At 42.6% G+C, this 27589-nt stretch overlaps 1 protein-coding gene across 1 annotated transcript in view; it reads right to left on the bottom strand.

Annotated features, from left to right (window-relative positions):
- Nucleotides 1–25649, bottom strand: part of kndc1 (kinase non-catalytic C-lobe domain containing 1) — a 49465-nt gene extending 23816 nt beyond the window's left edge. Inside the window, exons 1-12 of the mRNA XM_026189787.2 lie at nt 25215–25649; nt 19738–19936; nt 13080–13138; nt 9731–9877; nt 8477–8594; nt 8246–8382; nt 6105–6734; nt 5285–5399; nt 5004–5075; nt 4778–4839; nt 4511–4669; nt 1333–1410 (exon numbers count right to left, since the gene is read on the bottom strand). Coding sequence (XP_026045572.2) covers nt 1333–1410; nt 4511–4669; nt 4778–4839; nt 5004–5075; nt 5285–5399; nt 6105–6734; nt 8246–8382; nt 8477–8594; nt 9731–9877; nt 13080–13138; nt 19738–19936; nt 25215–25313 — 1875 coding nt within the window. The 5' untranslated portion in view covers nt 25314–25649. The remainder of the gene's footprint in view (nt 1–1332; nt 1411–4510; nt 4670–4777; nt 4840–5003; nt 5076–5284; nt 5400–6104; nt 6735–8245; nt 8383–8476; nt 8595–9730; nt 9878–13079; nt 13139–19737; nt 19937–25214) is intronic.
- Between the last annotated feature and the right edge of the window lie 1940 nt (nt 25650–27589).

The raw sequence follows: 27589 nt of genomic DNA, 5'->3' as shown, positions 1-27589 counted from the left end.
CCTTGGTGGCAGAGCCCCTGGTGTTGATGAGGTCCGCTCCGAGTTCCTGAAGGCTCTGGATGTTGTAGGGCTGTCCTGGTTGACACGCCTCAGCAATGTTGCGTGGAGATCAGGGGCAGTACCTGTGGACTGGCAGACCGGGGTGGTGGTCCCCATCTCTAAGAAGGGGGACCGGAGGGTGTGTTCCAACTACAGGGGGATCACACTCCTCAGCCTCCCTGGGAAAGTCTATGCCAGGGTGCTGGAAAGGAGAGTTCGTCCGCTAGTCGAACCTCGGATACAGGAGGAACAATGCGGTTTTCGTCCTGGTCGCGGAACACTGGACCAGCTCTTTATCCTCTCCAGGATACTTGAGGGTGCATGGGAGTTTGCCCAACCAGTCTACATGTGTTTTGTGGACTTGGAGAAGGCATTCAACCGTGTTCCTCGGGGTGTCCTGTGGGAGGTGTTGCGGGAGTATGGGGTGTCTGGCCCATTGCTACGGGCCATTCGATCCCTATACAACCGTTGCAAGAGCTTGGTTCGCATTGCCGGCAATAAGTCGGACTCGTTCCCAGTGGGTGATGGGCTCCGCCAGGGCTGCCCTTTGTCTCCGGTTCTGTTCATAATTTTTATGGACAGGATTTCTAGGCGCAGCCAAGTGGCGGAGGGCTTTCGCTTTGGTGGCCTCAGAATCTCATCTCTGATTTTTGCGGATGATGTGGTTCTGTTGGCTTCATCGGGTGAGGGCCTCCAGCTCGCACTGGAACGGTTCGCAGCCGAGTGTGAAGCAGCGGGAATGAGGATCAGCACCTCCAAATCTGAGGCCATGGTTCTCAGCCGGAAAAGGGTGGTGTGCCCACTCCGGGTCGGGGATGAGTTCCTGCCCCAAGTGGAGGAGTTCAAGTATCTCGGGGTCTTGTTCGCGAGTGATGGGAGAAGGGAGCCGGAGATCGACAGACGGATTGGGGCTGCAGCTGCAGTAATGCAGACGCTGCACCGGTCCGTCGTGGTGAAGAGGGAGCTGAGTGTAAAAGCGAAGCTCTCAATTTACCGGTCGATCTACGTCCCTACCCTCACCTATGGCCACGAGCTGTGGGTAGTGACCGAAAGAACCAGATCGCGGATACAAGCGGCAGAAATGAGCTTCCTCCGAAGGGTGGCTGGCCTCTCCCTTAGAGATAGGGTGAGCCCCTCCCGGCCATCCGGGAACGCCTTGGTATTCCCCCGGACAAGCTGGAGGAGGTGGCTGGGGAGAGGGAGGTCTGGGCCTCTTTGCTTAGGCTGCTGCCCCCGCGACCCGGCCCCGGATAAAGCGGATGAGGATGGATGGATGGATGAAAAAAGGTTTACCGGGTGAACTCTGCTGATGAGGTTGTTCCAGACAGTCTCAGCATTTGTCCCCTGGCGTGATAAGTAGTCACAACAGCTCTGGAACAGATCCACATGAGAGTAAGTGTGATAGCAATACAAGGCACTTCATACACAGATATGGATAATGTCAGAACTAATTCTCTCCTGAAATAGCTCAAGGGTTAAAAACAAAACAAAAAAAAAACACGCAGCAACCCTTTAAAAAGGATTGACAGGGTAACAGTAACAGTAAATTATGGCATTTGTCACAGAGTTCTTTGTTGACATAATGACAAGGGAAAAAAGAGATTACTCTAAGCAATGATGCTTCTCTTTGAAGTTGTGATATCTGCACAGTGATAAACAAAATCAAAATGGGCTTTATTTATAGAAAACTTCATAGTTTAGTATTCTAACATAAGTTAGAAATAAATGTATGATAAATTGTAAATACATTTTTGCTTGTATTTGCTTTGTATTTGGTGCTTGACTAATTCTTTTAGCATTTTACATTAACATGTCATTAGTACTAAAAAGAGAGCTGAGTGTAAAAGCAAAGCTCTCAATTTACTGGTCGATCCACATCCCTACCCTCACCTATGATCATGAGCTGTGGGTAGTGACCGAAAGAACGAGATCGCGGATACAAGCAGTGGAAATGAGCTTCCTCTGAAGGGTGGCTGACTTCTCCCATCTGGGAGAGGCTCAGAGTAGAGCTGCCGCTCCTCCACATCGAAAGGAGCCAGTTGAGGTGGCTTGGGCATCTGACAAGGATGCTTCCTGGGCGGCTCCTGGGTGAGGTCTTCACGGGATGTCCCACCGGGTGGAGGACCCGGGGCAAACCCAGGACACGTTGGACAGATTATATCTCCCTGGGAACGCCTTGGTGTTTCCCCGGACAAGCTGTAGGAGGTGGCTGAGGCGAGGGAGGTCTGGGCTTCTCTGCTTAGGCTGCTGCCCTTGCTACCCGGCCACGGATAAGCAGAAGAAGATGAAAGGATGGATGGATAGTACTGAATGCATGGGGGCATACAGTATCAAATGGGTGTTGCAAATCAACTGCATTTATTAAACTGATTATAAATAAGTATGACCACTTCTGTAAAAGCAGAGGTTCTGTCAGTTTGCTGGTCTGAATCATTGTAATGTGTGATAGCAAAATGCCCTGGAGGAAAGCAGGGCTGAACTGCTTGACCCTTTTTTGTTTTTTTATTTTCATTACTGACACTTGATTGTCCAATCAAATATCAGATCTCTTAATGCAACCAGCCTTTCACTATAGATAGAACATGGCAGCACGGCTGAAAGTTTTTGCTGAAATTAGGTCAAGCAACAGGACAATGATGCCAGGAAAATCTAGAACAGAATAGCCGTAAAGGAAAATAACAAGGTGTTGCAATGGTGCAGTCAAAGTTGAGACCTCAACCTGATTGAAATGCTGTGGTGAATGAATGGCTTCAAACCTCAATAAAATCAACCCCTCTATAAAATAAAGCAGAAAGACAAGTGGGCCAAAATTCCTCCACAATGACATGAGAGTGTCATAATGTCATGGAGAATTGGATTAAAGGACTCAGGTGCGAGACTCCTTGCAGAATGACAGTGGATTTATTTACAGTGAAAAGGTGAGTTAACAGTTCGAGTCTATAATCCAAAAAGGGCAGTGCAGTGATACGGCGACCTCTCCTCACGGTGACAGTGCAGTAATAATCCACAACAACTCCTGGTGCCGGCTCCTCCTCCAATCCCTGAACCCCGGTTTAGTTCAACGTTCCAGCGTTGGTTGTGACTCAACCGCCCCGTTAAATAGGTCTGCGCTGGCAAGGTAATTCTGCACAGGTGCGATGATTCTAGCTCAGGACACTCCCCTCCGGTCAACTGCCGTTCCATGCCACGGCTTCCGGAAGTACATGTTCCAGCAGAAAAACACATGCACAGGATGGAGAGGAGAACACGACACAGTACACACAAACACCACAACAAATTGGCAAGACGATCAGTGAGGACCGTCTAGCCATGACACATAAAGTCTTTTATGAAACAAAGACTCCAGGTTCTGATAAAGTTAGTTCTACAAGCTATTAAATCATTTGGTTTGGTAGTTTTTTACATACTGCTTCTGCAATTTATCTGTTGTATTTTACTAACTTTAAGTCCTGGTAAGGATCAGATCTTTTTTTTTATTATGTCCTGATAAATAAAACATTAGAATTTAAAGATGGGATACATTGTTTTTTTTTTTTTTACCATGACTTTATATCTGACCATAAAACTCAAAACCCGACAAACCTGTTTAGCATGTTAACATATGCTAATTAGTACTGAAGCCACAGTTGCATAGTCTGACATTTTTTATTTGCTCATAAGTGGAAATATTCGATGTCCTAAGCTTTACAAAAACCTCCAAGTCTTCTAGAGACCACAGAGGCCAGAAATACGGAAAAAAATAATTTGTGCAACAGCAAAGGTCACGAGGAAACCATGATATCAATGGAATCAAGCTGCTGCTGTGGCTCTTTGCTATCAAAAATCAAAAAGTCTGTAGTATTGTTCTGAAATCTTCAGTAGTGCTCTTAAACTAACAACAGTAAAGACTCCCCGTGGCCTCTAAAATGGCACTGGGAATTCTGTACTGCATTTTAAATGCTTAAAAAAAGTCATTAATTCTATTCTATAAATATAAGCACCTACCTTTGTAAGATAACTCCGGGCTTCTGTGTAACATGCCAGCGTGTTTGTTCTAAATGTAAGTTTTACAACCCAATTTTCATTTGTAACAAAAACAAAAAAAAGCACAAATACTGAAATCAAATTGTCATGTTGTATTTTTACAATAACTTTCTGATGACAAAAATATCACTAGCTGGAGACATTCTTGTCAGAAATTTCAGGAATTCAAAAAGCACTGTGATAGTTCATTTGAAGCTAATGTGGTAAAAGACTGTGATGCCTTTGTATGTGTTCAAAGAAGAAAACAGAGTAACAGCCAGCTAGTGATAAAGGGTTTTCTTGTCTGGCAGTGTCAGGCATAGAGCCCCACAGATAATTTGCTTTGACAACCACATAAAGACTTTCATTAGAGAAAAACTAGCAACTCATAGTGTTAGATTAAGGTGACAATTCATGTTTTTTAAATAATAATATTAATAATAATAATAATAATAATGGGTTATGATACTTTTTTAGCCATGTCGATGGTAGGTCGCTCGATAGGCGTCCTCTTAGCCATCTCCAGGAGCAGTCTCTTTAATTTCCGAGGCATCGCCAGTTTTTGATTAGGTGATAAACTGAACTTGGCTGTGGCCCAGAGAATGGCAGCAACCCCATACACGCAAACCTGAGCAAAGACAGACGAGAACAAAAAGAAGCGGGTGGGGGTTAATTTGAAATAAATTATTTAAAATTTCGCTTTAAAAATTAATGAAAGCAGTTCTGACAGACCGACCTTCTCTGTTACAATTCCATGCTCTTGATATTCAGGAGCAAGATAAAATTCATCTCTAGATCCTGCAAAGGACACTTACAGTTAGTTCCTAAAGTCAACATATACTCATACACGTTGGATAAGAGTGCATTTTCAGTGAGTATTTTGAGAGTATACAACTAGAGATTGCAAATCCCTCCCCAAAAAACATGAAAAACACAACAGCAGATGACTAAGAAGTACCTACCTATGTTTTTAGGTTTCAAAAAAAGCACTTCTCCCTTGCAGCCCACATGCGCCGTGTCCAGGCATAAATAGGCTAACAGAAAAGAGAGAAATCAGCTGCACAGAAGAATTGTGAGCTAGAACCATGCAACGTAATTTGCATAATATTTCTAGTCAGTTTTTTTCTCTCCGCTTTGGAACTTTCTACCAGTCTATTGTAAGCGCTAGCTCTAAAATGAAGAGAAAACTGCTGTTGCAGGGATAGTTTCTTCCTGGTTTTGTGAACACAGTGGGTAAAATCACCTGGAAAGTCAATGTAGCTCTGCAGTGAGGTTAGGCAGGTGTAACACAGAGCCCACAGCTCATTAACTGTCAGCCTCCGTCCACAACGAGCAAGCAACTCTCTTAGAGAGATCCACTGGAAAGAAAACAAGAACAAACCAATCTTAAAAAGGGAATGTGTTACAGATTAAAGAGTTTCAGATGCTCCCTCAGAAGGCCTAATTAACTCTAACTGGAGCAATTCCAATCTATTTTTTAATGCTTCTATTGCTGCTGAGTACCTATGTGATTACTCTGTCACTTGACTCTAATTTTATGGTTTTGCGGGTGTGAAAAATGTGTGGGTGAGCTTTTCATCTGACTATGCTGTTTCAAAGAGGATTAATTATTTGCAAAAATCTGAAATCAGGTAACAGTTTTACAATACTGTATCTCTCTCCACCTTTTTTTATTTTAGAAGGTGCGAAGTACTCTGGACTTTTTTTATTCCCTAATAATCTTAGCAATCTCCTCCTTGGCTAGCTGCATGGTGAAAGCTCAACAATCTTAAATTATCATCATCGTCCACTCAAGCATTTTTCACCAAAGCTTTTCAGCCATCTTAACATGAGCAAAGATCCTGTACTGACATAGGTCATACAATGCAGTTAAAGACTATGAAATGAACCCAGCTCTTCCCTTCTTATTCCTCTAAAACTGCCAACTCAAAGCTTTTTTGAGAGGATACAAAAAAGTTGAGCCCACTTCAGCCTTCACCTGAGACCTCTGTTGTTTTTCTGCAAGCAAATATGTGATGTGAGCATAGAGCCATAAATTTAAAGGCTGTCTGGCAATGGCTAACCTCATCCTGAGATTCTTCATTCAGGAACAGCATGCTTTTGGTCATGTAGTTATTAGGAATGTATAGACTGTGGTTTAGTGAAGTCTGGTCTTCAGAAGAGTCCTGTTCCATGTTCAGGGAAGTACAGGACGAGGAATCCTGTACTTCCTGCACAAAGTCCTGTATGAAGTCCTGGGCGCACTCCTCACACTGACTTTCGTGGCACTCTTGAATATTGGTGTGTTCAGTCTCGGCAGCATCCTCAGTTTCTCTGGACATTTCCCAGCAGTCCTCACTGTTACAGTGTGGGTACGTCTCACAGGACTTTCCCCGGCTGAATCTCTGAAGTCTGTTACTCCACACAGACTTGCAGCTCAAGTGCTCGTCTGCTCCTATCTCAGTGAGGTCTGAAACCGGTATACTGATGTCTCCGTGACTTGGAGGGGAGAAGCAGGGGGGGTTGTTGGAGTCCGGGACAGAACAGGAGCGGTTAAGGGCCCCCCTCACTCTGTTCAGCCTCTGCTGCGCTCTCCTCCTCACTGGGGAGCTGTTGTGAGAACGGCAATCCATCTCATCTGTCAAGATCAAGCTGTCTCTTTCACTGCCCTCCATGTCCTCAGCCCAGAGAGTGGAATCCCAGCCCCCACACAGCTGCAGATCGAGAACATTATGATTGGTTTCAGCTGTTTTGAAGGCAAAAAATAAACTTAATTATCTAGATGGTAAAACAGAAACCATAGTTTAGATAGCTGAGCAAACTGAAATGGAAAGAACATAAATCTCAATTCTGCCCTTTTTCAACTCCATAGTTTTTTTTCTTGATATTGTTATGCTTTACAATTTTATATTGTATTCTGGAGTTTTGTGCCTAAGGTGACCATATGAAGATATTCTCTCTGACATCACACAGATCTATGGATACAAATATGGCCAAAGAGTTTGGAGCATCTGAAGCCCGAGCTTTTAGGGATTACTGATAGAAATTAGGTCCCTATGATTTGAAACTTTTGCCAAGCTTAATATGAGCATCAGTGCAAATATACAGCACTGCCCAAAGATCTTAAGCCACTCTACATTTCTTTATGTTTTTCTTTCAAGCAGTCAGACTTTCTTGTATTTTTAAGTTTTCTTGAGCAATAGTTATTCAGGCTTTCTGAAGGTCTGTCCTGCAGTCTGTCCTTAAAGAAATTTCAGGTAATTGGACAAGAGGAGGAAAAAAAAGAAAAGACAGAGCTAAAAAATGATCTATGGCAGCAGATGAACACTATCTAAAAGTCATGTCCTTCAGAAACTGGAGCAAATCCAGCTAAGATCTGAGAGATACCCTTCAGATGATCAAGAAACTGTCAAGAAATCATTCTAAGCAAGGGAAACGAGGAGAAAATGCTGAGGTGTGCCAAATAATACAAGAACTGCACTGAGAATCTGTGGAAACAGGTTTTATGGAGAGATGAATTATTTTGGTTCAAATCATTGTCAATATGAGGTCAGGAGGTCTGGAGAGAGGTACAACAGTGAATGTCATTTGTAAAACACGGTGGCGGCTTTGTCATGGACCACACCACCATTTTCGAAGTGGTGTGGGATCATCGTGACAGAGAACAGAATAAAAGTCAGCCAACATCCAAAGAAGAGCTCTGACTGTCCTTCATGAAGCCTGGAGAAATATTCCTGAAGATTACTTAAAGAAATTCCAAGAAAGCTGCCTAAGAGAGTTCAAGCTGTGTTGAAGAATAAAGGTGATCATACCAAATATTGACTTTCAAGCTCTTTATGATTGTACAAACTCTGGTAATCTAATAGGGGTATATATAGTAGAAGTTGTTTTTGAAATTCTAACAACAATGTAAATAAAATCTTGTAAAGCAAGTTGTATAGTAATATTCTACTCTTTGCAAACACAGTTAAATACTGTATATGATTCCTTTAAGGAATGTGTTAACATGTTGCTTAAATCTGCCAATAACTTTTCTGACATGATGTTGCATCACTAGCTCATTTAGCACACAGTCAGAAAATGAAATAAAACATATATTTCAATTATGAAACGGCTCTGAATAGGTACCAATAACATTCTGGAAAAGCTGTTTGCTGGCAGTACAGGTTTTTAAAATATTTCTTCCTCCAGCTGCTTGCTACATTTTTAAAAACTTGCTCCATACCTGCTGCCTGGACAGACCATTTGTTTTAACAGAACTGTCATGCTGATCTTTGGTGTTGTCATCTGAGCTCAGTCTTTTAAGAAGACATTTAGGTTTGGAATGCTGCCATCTCGCCTCCCAGGAGCTCTCCTGCCCATCTGTGGATGCCAAAAGAAAGAAAATAACAGCAGGAGAAATCACGGAAGAGACTAAGCGGCGATCTGTTTGAATACACGTGATGAACATGATAACCTTGAAAGTTTGAAACCGATTCAATGGAGAGCACGCGTCGTCCAACTGAGGAGAGTTTGCGGCATACAGCTGCAGAGGAGGTGCGGGACAGCCGTCCTTCAGCCAGAGACAGGATGTCCTGTGGGAGTGTTACACTTGCAGGTTTGCAACACATGAACAGACAACACATACATAGTACCGTGTGTATGTGCTACTTTTTCAAGTAGTTGTGAGTAAATGTATTTCTCCTACATATTTTTTTCATACATCACATACATACACAGTGTTTCACTGCGTGGATATTCACTGGATTATTGGCATCTATGTTAGAGCTGTAGAGCATTTTTGGACTTTTTATCTGTTTATGCAGTTTTGTCTATATTTTCAGTGTTTAATCTCCCTTTTTTCTTTTTGAAATCTGTTGTTTATCTCTAGATTTGGACTTTTGCCTGGGTGTTTTGGCAACCCCTTCCAATTAGCTGTTTCTGGAGTGATGACTGCTCATAATCATTGACTAGTTGCTGGGTTTTTTTGCGATTTTGTTACCATGAGCTCTTCATGAGCCTTATTCTGTATGCTTATACGCAGACTTCTGAGAGGGTTCTCATAAAGTTGTAGTACATATTACAATCATATAACACCTTTTTCCACTTAGAATGAGCAATTTTACTTCTGTTTTTCTTTTTCATTGAGGTTTATCTTGTAAGAGGCTGACAGTGAAATGCAAAACTTGCAGTGACACATTATTTCCACTTGATGCTGCTCAAGAGCACGGACTGACTGGAGTAATATGGACTGTCAGTTTGTCTAATAGTTGAAAAGCAGACATGATTTAATACTACAATAATCACACAAAGTATCCATATATTTGTTCTGACTGTAAAGCAATAGTGATTCCGTGTTCTGCTGGGATGTACTGTTTGGCTTGATATATGTGAGGAAAGCATCGGTACAGGCTACACATTGCTATTGGCCAATCATTATCCATCGTATTAGATCATGACGAGATATTGCTTTTCAGTTCTTTTCCTATTTGTTCAACACGACACATTTCATATTTAACCATATTTTCCTGTCTCACTACATGTCAAAAAGGCAAATCACCCAATTTTCCCATTTGTGTGAAAGTTATAATGATTTTAGTGTGATCCCAGGACAAAACGCCTTCTGAAGCGAGACCTCTAATTATTTCACAGCTGTCTCATGCAGTTTAAACCACGCAGCTTTCTATAAATCATTCTAACAGTAATAAAGAGTCAGCAGGTTTTTTTGTACCTGCAGGAGCGGCCGGTCCTCAGGCTTCTCCTCCTGCATCTGCTCCAGCAGCCTCTGGATTTCTTCTCCCAGATCTGCCTCCAGCTCTGGCTCGATGACAAAGTTCAGTGCGGCAGAAAGCGTAGAGCCCAGAGAATAAACATGGCCCTGTAGCCGGGGGCAGACAGGGAGACAACGCTGTCATTATCACGAAGCAGCTGCAGCTGTGAATTTACAGTACACACAGAGATCTGAATCCATGAATGAGTTTAGAAAAGCTCAAAATAACACTCTATCCCGTAACGACTTTATAGGCCATAATTGCTACGCATCGCTGCCATGTAGGCATATTTATGACGGAGCCTTTGTGTTGCTTTGCTTCGCTGACAGTGGATATTATGGTCAGCCCTGAGACAGCAGTGGATATGTACCAGGTGCTCCGGAGTTCATGACCCACACATAACTATCGCTCCCAACAGTTGAAGTGGGCTCGATCCATACTTATGTGGTAAACAAATGTGCAAGAAGAAGAAGTTCTTTAGAAAAACTGCAAAAAATTAGAACGCACAGTTTACTTTGAAATCCAGTTACATAAGTCTGCTGCAAATGTATTCATGCGGTGGTGAGAAAAGTCGCACCGCTCAGTGGCACAGTGCGACTTTCACATTTGAATTCTGCATTTCTACGGAGGAAGCAGAAAGCTTTAGAATTCAGTCGCATGAAAGGCATTTGTCTGTTTCCTAACAATAAAGTTTTTTCAGTGCTGTATCCATAATACAGCAGACATAGATGTACAGAGAAGTCTAAAAAGATGAATAGAGTGGTTACACAGCTGCACTCAGCCACAGCGAAAAAGGATACATAATGGAGATGAACATTTATTAAGCCCAGTGAGAGAAATGCAGACTTACTTTTAAAAGAATTGCAGCAGGAACAAAGATAAATGTGCAGAGGAGAGTACTCAGACATGTTTACACCTGGAGCTGCAAGCACCTTACAATGAAAAGTATGCAAATTCGTAGATAAAGAGGCTCGTGCTTAAACGCATTAGTCAGAAGAACAACTCGATCCAGTCTGTTTTAAGATTTAGACTGCTGAATGTTAAAGGGAAATTTGGGTTGAATTAAACTGTAAGCTTATTTTCATAGCTGTGGACACAGTTTGTGTTTGTCATGATGATACTGTGTACCAGCCAAGTGAATCACTGAGGTCTGGGATTATAGTCAGTTAAAAGAGGTCAGACCGTGTATCAGGCATGAGCTGTGAGGCTGATTCCTGCACTTCAGACTGACTCAAAGCAAAGAAGCATTTGCTAATCCACCCATCCAAAATGAATATAATGTAATCCGATACAACTCTTCTGTTATGGTGTACATAATATACTGCCATGTTCTTGCTGACACAGATGTAGGTGTTAATGTTTTAGCAGTGAGGTCACACTTAGTGGTGGTGTAGACTGAACTGCTTTATATTCAGGTGTCTCTGACATTTCGCACCGCCCGTGAATGTAAATGGGGAGGAAAACAAATTAGAAACACCTCTCAGAATAATGTAGTCAAGTGTAATTCAGGGCAGGATTCGCAGCAGATCTCTTCAACTGCAGTGAAATTGACCGTGCGTATATGAGTAATCAAAAGTGGCAAAATGGTGTGTAACCTGCTATTTGGTTAAAAATCGCAGATAGCACACACGCATTTAAAATATTTAAAAAGGCTTTTCTCAAAGTGTGCCTGCCTGAAATGTAACTGTGATGAAATATCAACATACACAGTGATTAATAATAAATGATATTCATCTGGACAGTTTGCTCAATGGCACATTGTTAATCTGCACAGCGGCTACAAGGTGCAAAAACAAAAAAACCTCGACTATGGCTGGGAAGTCGGACTTTTTTCATAAAAGTGGTTTTGTTTACACCTGCCTAGATCACTGATAATTTACTCTGAACAATAACAATAATGTGCCAGTGTAGATTCTCAGCTGAAAGTATGTCAGGTATGCAAACCTGTGCATTGCATAATGAATCCACACTTTATATTCTGGTGTTAAATTTACAGCTGCACAAACTGTATGCATGACATTGCCATAGACGTGAACATGTAATCAGTTGTTTTGTTTTAGTTCCTGCCAAACCATTTTTACACTCTTGAAATTTGTGCAAATAATCATTATTTAGGAACATCGCACACGTATTCAAGTTATTATGTATGTACTGTAACACAGTCATAATAAAATAACGCGCTATTTAGGATCACCATACATCATTCCCTATGTGCCTTTATGTTCTTAATGGAAATAATTACATTAAGAAACATAGTTATCACTTTGACATTCAGTTCAATCTACTGACCTAGAAAGAGCAGTCAAAGGTCAAATATAACATGACATCTAAAATTTTTATACAGTGCTTTTTACAGTGTTTCTTAACAGATTTGGTATGGTCTTTCCTCATGTTGTGCATTTTCCATTGTTATACCTCTCTGACCTGTCTTCCCCATGTGATGTTTGTGTAATTCATGTATGGTCGGAAGGGTAAGATGGCGCTGGTACGGCTGGCAGCCTTAACCCAATTTCCCTCGGGATGAATAAAGTATTATCAATCAATCAATTTTGGTCCATTTCACTTCAGTCTGTAAGAATCCTAGTTTAGTTGATTCCTAGTTTCCCCACAAAGTTTTATCAGAATTCATTCACAACCGTTCGAGCGATCGTGTGTACACACAGAATGCCATGCACGTAAATGCTACCAAAAACACAACCTTCTTGCCGTAAGTAACTACACATTAGTCTGTATGACTATTTGCAGAATATTTCTAAATAGCATATAATCAATAAAATGAATGTCACTGACTTGGCCAGAATCTATAGTGATTTCCACATCTCAGTCTCTATGTGATGTATCAAACCATGGATATAAATGGATTCAGTTTAAAGCTTCAGAGATGTAACGCACAGCTTTCACTTTGGAAATAAATGGTTTCATTTATTGAATTGTGTGCTCAAATGAATAACAGCTGTTTTAGAGCCGCCATAAACTGTGCATACTTGGAGGGGGGAATAAAGAGAAAAAAAAGGGCTAATTATTACAGACATACAGATAGAATTTATTGTGAAAATTATAAAAATATAAACTATTTTGGAATTAGGAAGTTCACAAATATAACTGTTTCACAGCTCGAGGTCACAGAGGTGGGCATATAACTGAATGGCTGCTGTCTTGCATGGAGTTTAAGGTGAGAGCAGAGAACAAACAACACTCTCCTCTCTTTCAGCAACATCACCACTGTGTGCTGTATTGAGAAACTCCCAGGGGTGAATGACTGCACTGTCCCTTTGACCACATCGAGTAAGAAGATTCAGCATTTCTCACCTCAAACGTGCTGCCCGTGTTGTCAAACTCAGGCGGCACGAAGGAGCCTTCTGGATCGTCTGCAGGTTGAAAGCATACCAATTAACTGCACCATTAAGCATGCAAACATCATCATTTCATCAAAGTGGGGAACAAACAGGCCATTTGATGTAAACACTCAGACGTACAGTCATGTCAGTTCTGTACTGTAACCTACTTGCTAAGCATATCCCATAATGAGATACAAATCAGAGAAATATGCACCCAGCACGCTAAACCACAACGGTCCAGTGGGCTAGTGCAGACGCTTCCCTTCATTTGCCTAATGCGTGTGTCAGAGATAATCCCAGGCAAACAAGACATGAGCAATCTGCTGATCAGAGCAGGGAAGCAGGCACAGAGGAGCAGCTCTGCATTCTTCACTTTGTCCTCCTGAAATAGGTTGACGCTTAGACTGGACATCCAGATGCACGAAAACATCACTACGAATGTAACATCCACTCCCTCGAGTGAGCTCAGGAAAAGACGGAAAAGGCAGAAGGGGAATAAAGTGGGTCAGGACAATTTGGGGGCTTGTCTGCTAGAGCTAGGCTATCTCTTCCTGGTGTTCAGAGGTCAGTGTGAATTTCTGTGCTTTTCTCCCCTTTCACCTCCTTTTCTATCACCTCTTTCAACTCATCCTTTTTTTTAAAGTTATGTTTAACTTCACCTGATTTTTTGTTCTCAAGCCTTGACTCACCTGTATGCTTTCTTCTTCTCCCCTCATCTTGCCTTTCCTTCTCTCTCCTCTCCCGTGTCTTCCTTACTCTATTTCCAATCTCCTCTCCAGACCTCTTAAACTTTTTGACTCCTCTCCTCTTTTGTTCTTTCACTCACTCATCTTTTCCCGCCATCTTCCTTCCTTTTGCTTTCATCATTCCCCTCCTTGTCTTTCCTTCTCTCTACTCTCTGCTTGTTTTTCTTTCCCCATCTTTTTTCATTTTACTCCTTCCGTTTCTTTTAAATTGCTCTTTCCTCACCTCTCTTTTTGTCACTCCTTTTCTCATACTTTGCTTTTTCATCTCCCCTTGTCTTTCATCTCCTGCACCTACCCATTTTCATCTCCTCTTTCTCTCTTCCTTTGTTCCATATCATCCTCCCTCTTCTCTCCCCTCCTCATGTCTTTTCTTTAATTTCTTCATCCTTTATCCCCTTTTCTAATAATTATTTTGGAATTTCAACAATATGTCACCAACATCAGTCCCTCCCTTACCTTGTTAGCATTCTCTCTTCCTTTGACATTTTGATCCAATCTCTCACGACCGTTCATTTCCACAAACCCTGCCTACCCCACTCTCCTTTTAGTTCCTTCTACTCTTCCTTCTAGTTTTCTTTCTTTCTCTCTCACTGTATTTTGTTTATATATATATATATATATATATATATATAAAAACACCCAGCACGCCCCTGCGGGCGGTTTATCCTTCAAGCTCGGGTCCTCTACCAGAGGCCTGGGAGCTTGAGGGTCCTGCGCAGTATCTTAGCTGTTCCCAGGACTGCGCTCTTCTGGACAGAGATCTCCGATGTTATTCCCGGGATCTGCTGGAGCCACTCGCCTAGCTTGGGAGTCACCGCACCTAGTGCTCCGATTACCACGGGGACCACCGTTACCTTCACCCTCCACATCCTCTCGAGCTCTTCTCTGAGCCCTTGGTATTTCTCCAGCTTCTCGTGTTCCTTCTTCCTGATATTGCTGTCATTCGGAACCGCTACATCAATCACTACGGCCGTCTGCTTCTGTTTGTCTACCACCACTATGTCCGGTTGGTTAGCCACCACCATTTTGTCCGTCTGTATCTGGAAGTCCCACAGGATCTTAGCTCGGTCATTCTCCACCACCCTTGGGGGCATCTCCCATTTTGACCTCGGGACTTCCAGGTTATACTCGGCACAGATGTTCCTGTACACTATGCCGGCCACTTGGTTATGGCGTTCCATGTATGCCTTGCCTGCTAGCATCTTGCACCCTGCTGTTATGTGCTGGATTGTCTCTGGGGCATCTTTACACAGCCTGCACCTGGGGTCTTGCCTGGTGTGATAGACCCCAGCCTCTATGGATCTTGTGCTCAGAGCTTGTTCTTGTGCTGCCATGATTAGTGCCTCTGTGCTGTCTTTCAGTCCAGCTTTGTCCAGCCACTGGTAGGATTTCTGGATATCAGCCACCTCCTCTATCTGCCGGTGGTACATACCGTGCAGGGGCCTGTCCTTCCATGATGGTTCCTCGTCTCCCTCCTCTTTCTTGGGTTTCTGCTGCCTGAGGTATTCACTGAGCACTCGGTCAGTTGGGGCCATCTTCCCAATGTATTCTTGGATGTTCCTTGTCTCATCCTGGACTGTGGTGCTGACACTCACCAGTCCCCGGCCCCCTTCCTTCCGCTTAGCGTACAGCCTCAGGGTGCTGGACTTGGGGTGAAACCCTCCATGCATGGTAAGGAGCTTTCTTGTCTTTATGTCAGTGGCTTCTATCTCCTCCTTTGGCCAGCCTATTACCCCAGCAGGGTACCTGATCACGGGCAGGGCGTACGTGTTGATGGCCCGGATCTTGTTCTTACCATTCAGCTGACTCCTCAGGACTTGCCTGACCCTCTGCAGGTACTTGGTGGTTGCAGCCTTTCTAGCGGCCTCTTCATGGTTCCCATTTGCCTGCGGGATCCCCAGGTATTTGTAACTGTCCTCTATGTCTGCAATGTTGCCTTCTGGTAGTTCAATCCCCTCAGTTCTGACTACCTTCCCTCTCTTTGTTACCATCCGACTACACTTCTCCAGTCCGAACGACATTCCAATGTCATTGCTGTATAGCCTGGTAGTGTGGATCAGTGAATCGATGTCTCGTTCACTCTTGGCATACAGCTTGATGTCATCCATGTACAGGAGGTGGCTGACAACTGCTCCGTTCCGTAGTCGGTATCCGTAGCCAGTCTTGTTAATGATCTCACTGAGGGGGTTCAGGCCTATGCAGAACAGCAGTGGGGACAGAGCATCTCCTTGGTAGATCCCGCACTTGATGGTGACTTGTGCTATGGGCTTGGAGTTGGCCTCTAGTGTTGTACGCCACATCCCCATTGAGTTCCTGATGAAGGCTCTTAGGGTCCCATTGATCTTGTACAATTCTAGGCATTCCAGTATCCAGCTGTGGGGCATTGAGTCATAGGCCTTCTTGTAATCAATCCAGGCAGTGCACAGGTTGGTCAGTCTGGTCTTGCAGTCTCGGCTGACTGTTCTGTCTACCAGTAGCTGGTGTTTTGCGCCTCTGGTATTCTTGCCAATTCCTTTCTGTGTCCCGCTCATGTATTGACCCATGTGCCTGTTCATCTTAGCCGATATGATGCCTGACAGGAGCTTCCATGTAGTACTGAGGCAGGTTATTGGTCGGTAGTTGGAGGGGACCGGTCCCTTCTTGGGGTCCTTGGGGATCAGGACCGTCCGACCTTCGGTTAGCCATTCCGGGTGTCTCTCGTTAACTAGCAGCTGGTTCATTTGTGCTGCCAGACGCTCGTGGAGTGCAGTCAGCTTCTTCAGCCAGTAGGCGTGAACCATGTCGGGCCCTGGTGCTGTCCAACTCTTCATACTGGAGACCCTTTCTTGGATATCTGCCACTGTGATGGTTACTGGACCCTGTTCAGGGAGGTCGCTGTGGTCTGCCCTCAGATCCTCTAGCCACTGAGCATTGCCGTTATGGGTTGCATCCTTCTCCCATATGCTCTTCCAGTATTGCTCCGTCTCCAGCCTTGGTGGTGCTGTTCTCTTATTGTTCCCTTGCCACTGAGAGGACACCTTTGCTGGTTCTGTGGAGAACAGCTGGTTTATTCTCCTGCCTTCTATCGCTCTGGTGTACCTCCTCAAGCGGCTGGCCAAGGCTGTGAGTCTTTGCTTGGCAGTTTCCAAGGCCTCAGGTATGGGCAGCTTGCTGTATTTCTTATGCACCTTCTTTGTCGCACCTTGCTGCAACTCCGTTAGTTGGCTAACCTCCCTCCGTGCTACTTTGATCTTGCCCTCTAGCCTCCTTCTCCATGGAGGGTACTGCCCCTTGTCGCTGTTCAACTTGTAGCCAAGCATCTCACTGATCACTGCTGCCGTATTGTAGATCAGCTTGTTAGTGTCGGTAATCGTGGTTGTAGGTATTGCCCGTAGTGCTGCATTAACATCATCTAGCAGACCTTCTGAGGGTACTTCACGTAATCTTGGTAACCGGCTACGGGGGATCCAGGTTTCAAGCTTGGCCATTTTTCAGGTCAGTTCCTCTCGCACTCAACGATCCTTCTCCTATCGCACTTGGGGCTATGTACCCAATCTCGGGTGGGGGTGATGATATCGCCCCCCTGACCTGGCGTCCTGACTCCTCCTTGCCGTAGCATTTGTGTTGTACCTCGTCAATCTCTAGCTGTGAGAGCAGTCCCTTCTTTCGAATGTTGGAACACTGAGCTACTAGTTGTTTCGCCGTCATTGTGGATGTTGGGTATCGAAGAATCCATAGGTCCCTCATCCTATTCATGTAGCCCCTTCCGCCGGGGTTACTTGCGTAGTAGCATTCCAACAACGCCCTGTTTTCGTCTCTTGCCCACCGATGCCTTCTTGTTCCAGTAGCCCACTTTTCGTCAGGGTTCCCTGGTTCCTCAACACCTGACGCGGACCTTGTTGATCCGGGCGACGTCCGAGCCGGCATATTTATCTGTCTCGCTCATGTCTGCGGTAGGCTTGCTTAGCATAGGGGGTCTAGCCTTAGGACCCTTACTGGATACAGACGCCCCAGGCAGGAATCGAACTTGCGATCCTCTGTTCCAAAGGCGTGTAGTCTAACCACTATGCTATCCAGCTCCATATATATATACATATATATATATATGTATATATATATATATACATATATATATATATGTATATATATATATATATATATATATATCAAAAAAGCTCAATCTTCAATCAAACATTAAAGATAAAAGGGCAGACAAGAACAAAAAAAAAGAAAAAAAGAAAAAAGGACAAGACATGTAAACTCTTTGTAGTCAGGACATATTGTAACACAGTGAAATGGGCAATGAAGGCGAGTAACAAAAAAAAAAAAAAAGACAGCCGTTGTCAGTGACGCAGTTGCCTCCAGGGTGATGGTGGGAGCTTGGTGAGTCATGTATGCCTACAGCATTTTAACACAACAGGTAGCATGAGCCAAGCAATACCAGAGATTCATCACGCTTTCCAAATGTGCTGATCGTATTTCCCACAGCGCACAGCCGGCACCGTTTCATCACAAACTGAACAGCTTGCGATGTGAAACCTTGTGGGAAAAATCGCGGCTTTTCTTGGTCATCGCTGTATAAAAAAACCATTAGAGCACATTTTGTTAGCGTGTCTCTGCTCTGGCGATGCAAACGCTGCCAAAACACCCACCATGACATCCAATTACCTTCCTGATATTACCGCAATAGTAAATCATCTGAAATAAACAGCATTAAAGTGTCGCTGCAACTGTTGTTCCCACTGAGACCCGTCATCAAAGCCCCTCAAGGTCACTCTGTGATACAGCGTTAGAGCCCGTTTGTTTGTGTGTGTGGGCATGGGATTGACCAATACACCATGTGTCTGCTTGAAATTGCACTGCGATCTGACAAACAGTTCAATTAAAAGGAATCAATAGGGAGCCGTGCAGCAAGGAAAGCTGGGAATGCGGTGCACTGATGAACGATATAGATGAACTCTATTCAGTAGAACTAACGCAAGAAGGGTAATGTGAGCACTGCAGTTTCTTTCTCTTCTCGCAGTGTGAATCATAGCCAACGGACTGAACACAATCCAATAAAGCATGGCAACAAACGAGACTGCGAAGAATTTCAGCTGACAGAGTAATCAAGACATCACTTCAAAGCGTCTCTATTACTGACTGAAGAGATGCGTGGAAATTAAAAATGGATGCAACCACTTTAACGGATGCCACGGCGGCTGTGAAGTGTTTGCGAGTGTGAGCGGGCCGAGTGCTGCTAGGCTATCCACGCTGTTACCACAACAACAATCCCCCTGGCAACCCTGTTGATCTAATCAATGCTTATCAATTTCTGACGGAGTATGTGCACGCTGCAGTGCAAGCGCTCATATATGTGATGAGATGCAAAGGAGACAAGAAGAATAGAAGAGGTGAGGCTTAATAGTTGCTCACAGAGTATTTTCATTTAATGTCACTGGGCCTTGCAGCCCTGTGATGGGGTAAAAGATGTTGTCTGTGCAAATCAGGGCAGACCTGCCGACCTCGGCAAAGCGCGACGCATCCAGTGAGACACTAACAGAGTATTTTCAGGCAGAAATTTGCAAATTGAAAGTGATACAGATCAGGGCAACAAATCACTAAAGGGGGGAAAAAGGCGCCTGTTCTCTGTATGTCAGAAAAAAAAGCTCGAGCTGCAATTTAGGCACAATCTGTAGCTCTGATCTGATCTGCTATATTCAAAGTATAAAACTGATTTCTCCCTTTAGCATGTGTGAGCTTCAGCACTCAGCTTTACTAACAAGTGACAAGTAAAATTCTATATATATGAAAAATGCCCTGAAAATAGTCAGAAACAATAACAACTGCCTGTAATTAGCATATACAAAGGTGGTTAATGTCTAAAAAAGGAACACAGGACACAAGCCTGAGCTATAGACTCACCACTGAGCTGCTCCATGAAGCAAACATTCCCATGGGCGTTGAAGGCCAAAGTGTCTGGTGTTATGCACAGTGTGTGGAAGAGGTGGGAGGGTCTGATGCTCTGCAGGGCCAGAACACACTCTGCACACACTGCCCACACCTCCTCCTCAGACAGACAACTGTCCTGCAAAGAAAGGATGTCTGCCAGAGAAACATTTTCCTGTGGACAAAGCACAAATACACACAACTGTGGGTATGTACACTAAATAAGATCCACATTTGAAGCCTGATTTGTTTATATGTAGTTAAGGTTAGGGATAAGGGCTTGCCTTTAGAATTTCTTCAACAATGAACACTTTGAAGGAACACTATTTGCTCCAATGCTCCCATTTAATACAGTGTGTGTGAAGGCAAATATTAATAAAGAGCTCTTTGCCCTTTTTTTATTTAACATTTGGTCGCATTTCCTATTAGCTTGTAGCTTGGGACACAAGAGGGCAAAACGCAACAGCTATCTTCAATAACGGGCACCGAACCCGCATAGACAGAAAAAAACTGAGCTTCCAAGTCAGTCCTGGCGATCCACATTAATGCACATCCATGCAGTTATAATTTAATGATTCAACTAGTTTAAGAAGGGTTTTCACATCTTCCTTTTCCCCTCATGAGCACCTAAATGCACCATCAAACAGCCTCTTGCTCTCAACTGCATTTCAGTCAGCCAACTCATGTGAAACGGCTTTATTAAAATGTAAATAGAGAGCGTGCAAAGTAGACGTTAAAAGCTCTGACCTCATTACTTCCTGCTGAACAGAGGGGACGGCAGAGACTGAAGTTCTACCTAATCCCTTGAGGACCTTGATCCAACAGGTTGATGCTGGAGTGAAAGTGACTCATGTGCATCATAGCACAGCGGCCATGTGGAGGCAACAGCAGCAGAGGAAGCATTACAGTTCAAATGAAAAGTGTTATTGCAAAAGGTAAAAGGTGTTGGACAGCATGGATACAACTTACAGTACAGCAGAGACAGATTTGGTTTTGTTTTATGGTCTCTGCAAAATGCAAATCAACACACTGCTGCAAAAATGTGAACTTTTTGCTCTGAGTGATTCTGGCTTCATAGAGAAGGGTACATTTGTAGATGAAGCTACAAATGATGGATGTTGCAGTCTCTTTTGAAGCTTTCTGTCATCTTAATATCAAATAACTAAAATTATTGGGGGGGGAAAAACGCCAACATGCACACAATCTCTTGCAAACAATTTGGAGACAGTGGGACGGAAAACCTCTCTTTTAACAGGAAGAACCAGGCACGGGGAGGGGAAGCCATCTGCTGCAACTGGTTGGGGGTGAATGGTGGAAGAAGCATGCAAAAGGAGACAGCATAAAAGATGCAATATACCAGATATTTCGATAATGCATGGCATTTATAGGACCAATGTGTATGGTAATTTTTAAACTGGTGTATAAAAAATATGGTTCTGTATTAGTATTTAGTTTCTCAGTGGTTGTGCACAACACTTCCTAAGGATATTATGATATATTAACTGATCCATCAATCGATTAATGTAAGTAACACATAAAGATTATGTTTGCTTTTGCATCTAAATCTTATTTAATTCATGACAGATGATTTTTGGAACATGAAATATGGTGCAAATGATAGTTATTTAAAAAAAAACATTTTGTTTAAAGGTTTGGAAAGAAAGTCTAAGGAGCTTGGAAAGCAAAGCGTCTGGACTTCTTTAAGTTGCTTGAAGACATTTCACCTCTCATCTGAGAAGCTTCTTTTATTTATTTAAATTTTTACTTTTTAATTATTTTACCTGCATTTTTTAATCACTCTTATATTTAAATGTTCATTTGCTATTTTATCTAGGGATTGAGAGTAACGTAGTTTCTATTCTCTGTATGTCCTGTACATGTGGCAGAATTGACAATAAAGGTGACTTTGACTTTGACTTCTTCAGTTCTAGGGTCAAATGGTGGAGAGTCCCAGATTTAAGCCCATGTAGCCAGTGTATCAGAAAAACTCAGGAGAGTCTTCTCCAAGCACGACATCCCAGTATATTTCAGACCCAGCAACACACTCAGACAGAAACGGGTTCATCCCAAAGACAAAACTACTAAACAGAAACTTAACGATGTGGTGTATGCTGTACAGTGCAGCGAGGAATGCCCAGACCTCCACATTGGAGAGACCAAACAGCCACTTCAAAAAAGTATGGCATAACATAGAAGAGCCACCTCCATGGGACAAGACTCGGTGGTCCATCTGCATCTAAAAGACAAATGACCTGGATGACTAATAAGCTTCACAGACGTTTGGAAAGAAAGGAGACTCATAAAGCAGCCATTTATTATTTTATTTTCTTTCACAATGTTTGGCTTTGTATAGCAGAGACATGGCAGGTTTTGAAATTCAACCCCTTGTCATTCTTTTATGGTCTCTATTGTACTTTCTGTACACATTAGTCTTTAATTTATTATACTGTATACCTTGACGAGTGTGTTTTATAGAAATGGAACCCTAGACTTAAAACCAATCAAAATTTAAATAAAATTGGACTATATTAGGAGCCACATTAATTTGATTCACAGGTCCAGCTTGTCGGCTGGTGATTCGTGCTCTTATTTTAAAGATTACTTTGACATCATTAGGACATACAGAGCATATGCAACTCTTCATAATGGATCATGGCTGGCTTCCAAACTTTGATGTTACCTTATACATCTTAAACTCAGATTCAATGTGAACTTTCCCACCTCAACAGGTCCTTCATGTAGGTAAGAGTGATGCATTAACATTAAGGAGCAATAACCAAAACATGATGTTGAATTGAAAAGTAGCTTTTAAGCCAGAATGACACATTTCCTGTTGGTACTGTAGGTACCAGTCTTCTTACCATTCAGCTGACATCTTGTGAGGCATTGTTTTCTGTTAGTTTAAGCATTTAAAGGATTACTTTTAAAAAGTTTGCTGACTTTACCCCAGTAATAAAGATTTTTAAAAAGGGTTTCCTGTTGCAGATGTCTCTGAGAAATTCAGTTTGATTCTTTGAGTGTCCGGTCTCTGTCTCAGGATGTATCTGCAGGAGCCTGGCACAGCTTGTTAGCCACAAAAATGCTTCCAGGCTTGACTTCACCGTCACAAACGTTGACTACATTTGACTTTGACTGTAATAAAAACGGACACTCTGACACTCATTGTAATAATTACAATATAAGTCTCATTTTTATGAGGAACTAAATCTTTGCCACGTAAACATGTTCAGTGTTTATATGCCCCTACGGGTCTTTACTTGGAAACTGACTCATGCCTTGATTAACACTGAAAAAGATAACTCAAACTTACAAATGACTGTAACTAAGACGCTACATAATCTAAAGTTGAAGGCTTTACAAGATATGTTTGCCTTCATTCATTAGCGCTAACAGCTGAAAATATCTGGTATGGTAAATGGCCTGTATTTGTATAGCGCTTTTCTAGTCCCTAAGGACCCCAAAGCGCTTTACACAACCTGTAATCCACCCATTCACACACACATTCACACACTGGTGATGGCAAGCTACAATGTAGCCACAGCCACCCTGGGGCGCACTGACAGAGGCGAGGCTGCCGGACACTGGCGCCACCAGGCCCTCTGACCACCACCAGTAGGCAACGGGTGAAGTGTCTTGCCCAAGGACACAACGACCGAGACTGTCCAAGCCGGGGCTCGAACCGGCAACCTTCCGATTACAAGGCGAACTCCCAACTCTTGAGCCACGATCGCCCCATATAATATAGCATCCTGCACGCTTAATTCCATGGAGTGAATCTACAGACCTGTAGCAACACACTGCATCGTCTGTGTTCCACTGGCCCCATTTACCCCAGCAGACGCAGTGATCTCACAGATTCCATGAAGCATTAAGCATAATGCTGCGGTCTGATTATTACAGGAACTTCTCTACAGTTTGCAAGTGGACACAAAAGCTGGCCTTAACTCAGGCAGAAGAGTGGAAGTGGAGAACGAGTGCGTGTGTGTGCGTGGAGGCGGTGTCATAAAGAAGTGATTGTCACACTATATCTAGCACTTTACCAACCATGGACGATTTTTTTTCTTCTTTCATGACAGTATTTATATCACAGCAGCTTCATTTTTCTCTAACTCCGAAGGTCTTAACGCTTCTGTTCTCTGATAATCTACAGCTCTGCTCTCACTGACAATCACTGCTTTATCTTTGATTGCACAAGAAGGGCCTATCTGTTTTGATTTACGACTGTCTTGTAGGTGCAGCAGAGTTGCAACAGATTGCGAACAAAGCATACTGATGTGATCGAGTGGGGTAGAGCCAAATTACAGGGCAGAAAAGTCCCACTTCAAGCAGCAGCAGCAGCAGCAGCAGCCGCCCCATAAATAGACAGTTTCCCTTGAGAACAGTGCAGGGGAACGTTAGTTTCTCTCACCCCCCTCAAGTTAAATGTGCTGTCCTATATAAGTTTGCCTCTGAGTTTCAAGGTTCTGGTGAGGCTCTTGGTGTGGTGCATGTCTTTGCACTGCAGTAATGGGAGGAAAGGCAAAAGAGAGGGCTTGTTCTCCTGTATTATGGTGTAAAGATGCACACAGAGGGAGAGGAGGACAATTTTCAATTCTGGCACTTGAAGAAGTGCTCATAACAGCAACAAACAAAATCCTCAGAACATGGTATTCCTTCATCATGCATCATTTGAAACTCTGTTTAAAAAACAAATAAAATACAAAAAGATTATTCAATTTAACAAAGAAACACTAAAGACTGCTGATGGTTTAAATTTGGAACCCTATTTTATTTTACACATAAGGTGGGCATCCCCTATCATTCCCAATGGGAGCTCTTTGGAAGCACTCTTTAGGAAGGCTGTCTTGTACCATTATATAAAGTATTGAGAATTTGGTTTAATGTGAATTTCCAAAAGTTGTTTTTTATCTTCCACACCATAGAGCAGAGAGATTACCTTAAACAGATATGTCAGATATGCAACATAACCCAGTGTGTCCGAAAAAGAAAAAAAAAAGTCAACAAGTATATTAAATTCCGTCCACAACACCAAACCCTTCTCCACCCATTCTCTTCCAGATGTATTTTCTGCTACCCTGGCAGGAAATGGGTTACTCTAAATATACTAGACTGTTTTGCAGATAAAACCTGAAACCTTTTAAGTCTAGGTATTAAAATTATTTCTGGAGAACATTTTGACTTTTACTCGCATTTAAACAGTGAGCAAGTCGATTCCGATCCCTTGTTTGTCTTAAATCATCGTAAATGTTAAGGCCCTAAGAACGTTTCTCTGGCTGACTTTAACCACTAAGAGGATTAAGAATTTCAACCAGCAGCTTTCTAGGAAACATAAAAAGAGGCTGTTTCATATCATTTGGATGCTCCAAGCAATCGACACCGGTATCTTTTTAAAACAAACAAACGCCAATGTTTAGTTATAACTTCTTCCTTTTAAAAACCCCGCTCCCTCTCACCTCATCCTCCAGCAGTGGAGGCAGATGCTCAAGATCGTATTCTCTGTCTTCGGCTTTTCTTAAGTACGCGTCCGCCGCATCACTCCCGGAAGTCTCCATTGCACCAACTTTGATTCCCTCAAGTAGTAAAGCGAATTTCGGAGCACACCGCAACGTTTCCAGTCGACACAGATGGCATGTCTGAGCTCTCGGGGTACGCTGGGCACCACTGGTGGGGGTTCAAATGCTCGCTGCAGTCCAGCAGTCAGTCGGTGGTCACTGCAGGACAATCCTGACCAGAAACGACGCCGAATAATCGATGCTTCCTCAGCGACCGTCCACAGCAGAGTGATGCTGCTGGAGGTGTTTAAGGCTATCGGTAACGCCACAAAAATCAGGCTACACACACTGAAGGCGGTCATGAGCTGCGGATCTCTGAATCCTCCCTTTTCCCAGTGCTGGCAGAGCGGAGAGTACTGCTGCCTGCATGCTACAGTTGGCTTCACGCCTCCGTTCACAGTGCAGCTTGAGTGACTCATATTCATCACTTAGTCCTTATTATCTCTTCTAATTCCAATGATCTGGCTTTGTACGAACTAGTGTGTACTAGACTTATTTATTCCACCATACTGGCTACATACTCATTTCTTAATTGAATATGAACTATGCCCTCAATAAATTCTCTAAAGTCCTGTCAGTCTGCAAAGCTGATATTTATTATTATACCATCATAATGTGTTTAGGAACTTAGGAAGGTTTAGATTACTTTTTTTTCTTCCGTGAGAGTGATTGGATCAAAAATGTGTAATATTCTTCACATTCTTCTGGTTTTTGTACCTATAGGAATATCTGAAATGATCTCTTAGTTTTATTCAAAAGTAAGAAGGCGACATTCTCAGCAGCATTTCTTCTTTGTATTAATTGCTACTTTGATTGAGAAATGAACAGGGCTTCTCATCTGTCTTTGCCCAAAAGTCACTTTGAAATTTAATATTCTGAAATTGATCAAAGCTCAATCCACTGATGAGAACCTGTGTTATAGTTAAAATGTTCAAATGAAGCTTTTAGTTGGCTAACTCAATCTATTAGATAGTCAAGAATAAAATGTTCTATTCTTCATACAATACTTGCCAAAACATCCCTCGAAATCTCCTGTTCTCCAAGTGAACACTAAATCAAATAAATGCAGTATTTATTAAAATAACTGACAGAATAGTCCAAAGCAGACACCTTAAATTATAGACAAAAATACAAATTTTGCAATATTTGCATGACTTACATGACATTTATTTTATACCAAAGTAAATGTAATCCTAAGTTTATTATCAAGTAGCAACCACTGGGGCAGAAAAATAAAAAACAACATGGAAGTGCCAGAAACTGCAGTTCCTGGAGTGGCAACTGGAGGCTGGCTCCAAACAGGGCTCTCCATGGACTCTCTTGTTAAAATGCCCAAGTTTAGCAGCATTAAAAATATGTTTACAGGCTGGCACAGAGAAAAGCATGCTCTCTACGGATAGTGTCTAAAGGCAGTTCATGTAGGAGAGAGCAGTATGTAATGATTAATGAGATGAATTTAGAAATTCTGAACACTTTTTAATGAGCACTAAATCACTATGACTTTTTACTTTCCACAATAATTAGTTAACACAACAAAACACACCTTTCAGCTTTTTATGTATTTTAAAACCAGGTTTTGGGAAATGTGTCTGTCTCTAAAGCAGTTTGGGTCAACTTCTATTGTTTAAATGTTCTATAGGCTAAATATGAATATGTGATATGACAGTCAACACAAAAAGCTTCAGACATTTTTTAGTGCATGTTTAAAGAATATTGCTCTTTTCTAGGAAAAAATCCATTACCAGCATTGGTTTTGCTACTATCGATATTTGGATCCACTCACCCACCTCTGCCTGAGTCATATGAGTCTCTGAACTGGACCGCATCATTGGGTTTGTGGTGTTGGTGTCTTCTGGGGAATCGTTTGACAGTTTAACAAATAACACGATTTGCTGTGACATTAACACCATCAAGAAAGTTTTTTTCTTCAGTTTTGCCAAGTGGAAACCTTACATTATTTATTCTGTTATGCAGCACTGTAGCAAATATGTATGTCTGTGCCTTGCCTCCTAACATACTACAGATCCAGTCTGCTAACCAAGGTCTCATCCAGAGAGGGTCACTTCTGCCTCCTGAAAACCAACATGTCTGTGGTATAGTGGTAAATTCTCTGCAGAGTCATCTATTTTAAATTGAAAGTTTGCATTTTGGAAAAAAAATGAAAGAAAAAACGCAGCAATAGCATTTCATTTACAAGCCAATCAGAAATGTATTTTTCTGTTATTTATACAGAATTACTGTTGAAGCATTTTAAAGAACTACAGTATATAATATCT

The sequence above is a fragment of the Astatotilapia calliptera genome, chromosome 13, assembly GCF_964374335.1.
Source record: "Astatotilapia calliptera chromosome 13, fAstCal68.1, whole genome shotgun sequence".
NCBI classification, from domain to species: Eukaryota; Metazoa; Chordata; class Actinopteri; order Cichliformes; family Cichlidae; genus Astatotilapia; species Astatotilapia calliptera.
The sequence above is the reverse complement of the archived record's forward strand: the minus strand, read 5'-3'. Positions and strand labels throughout refer to the sequence as shown.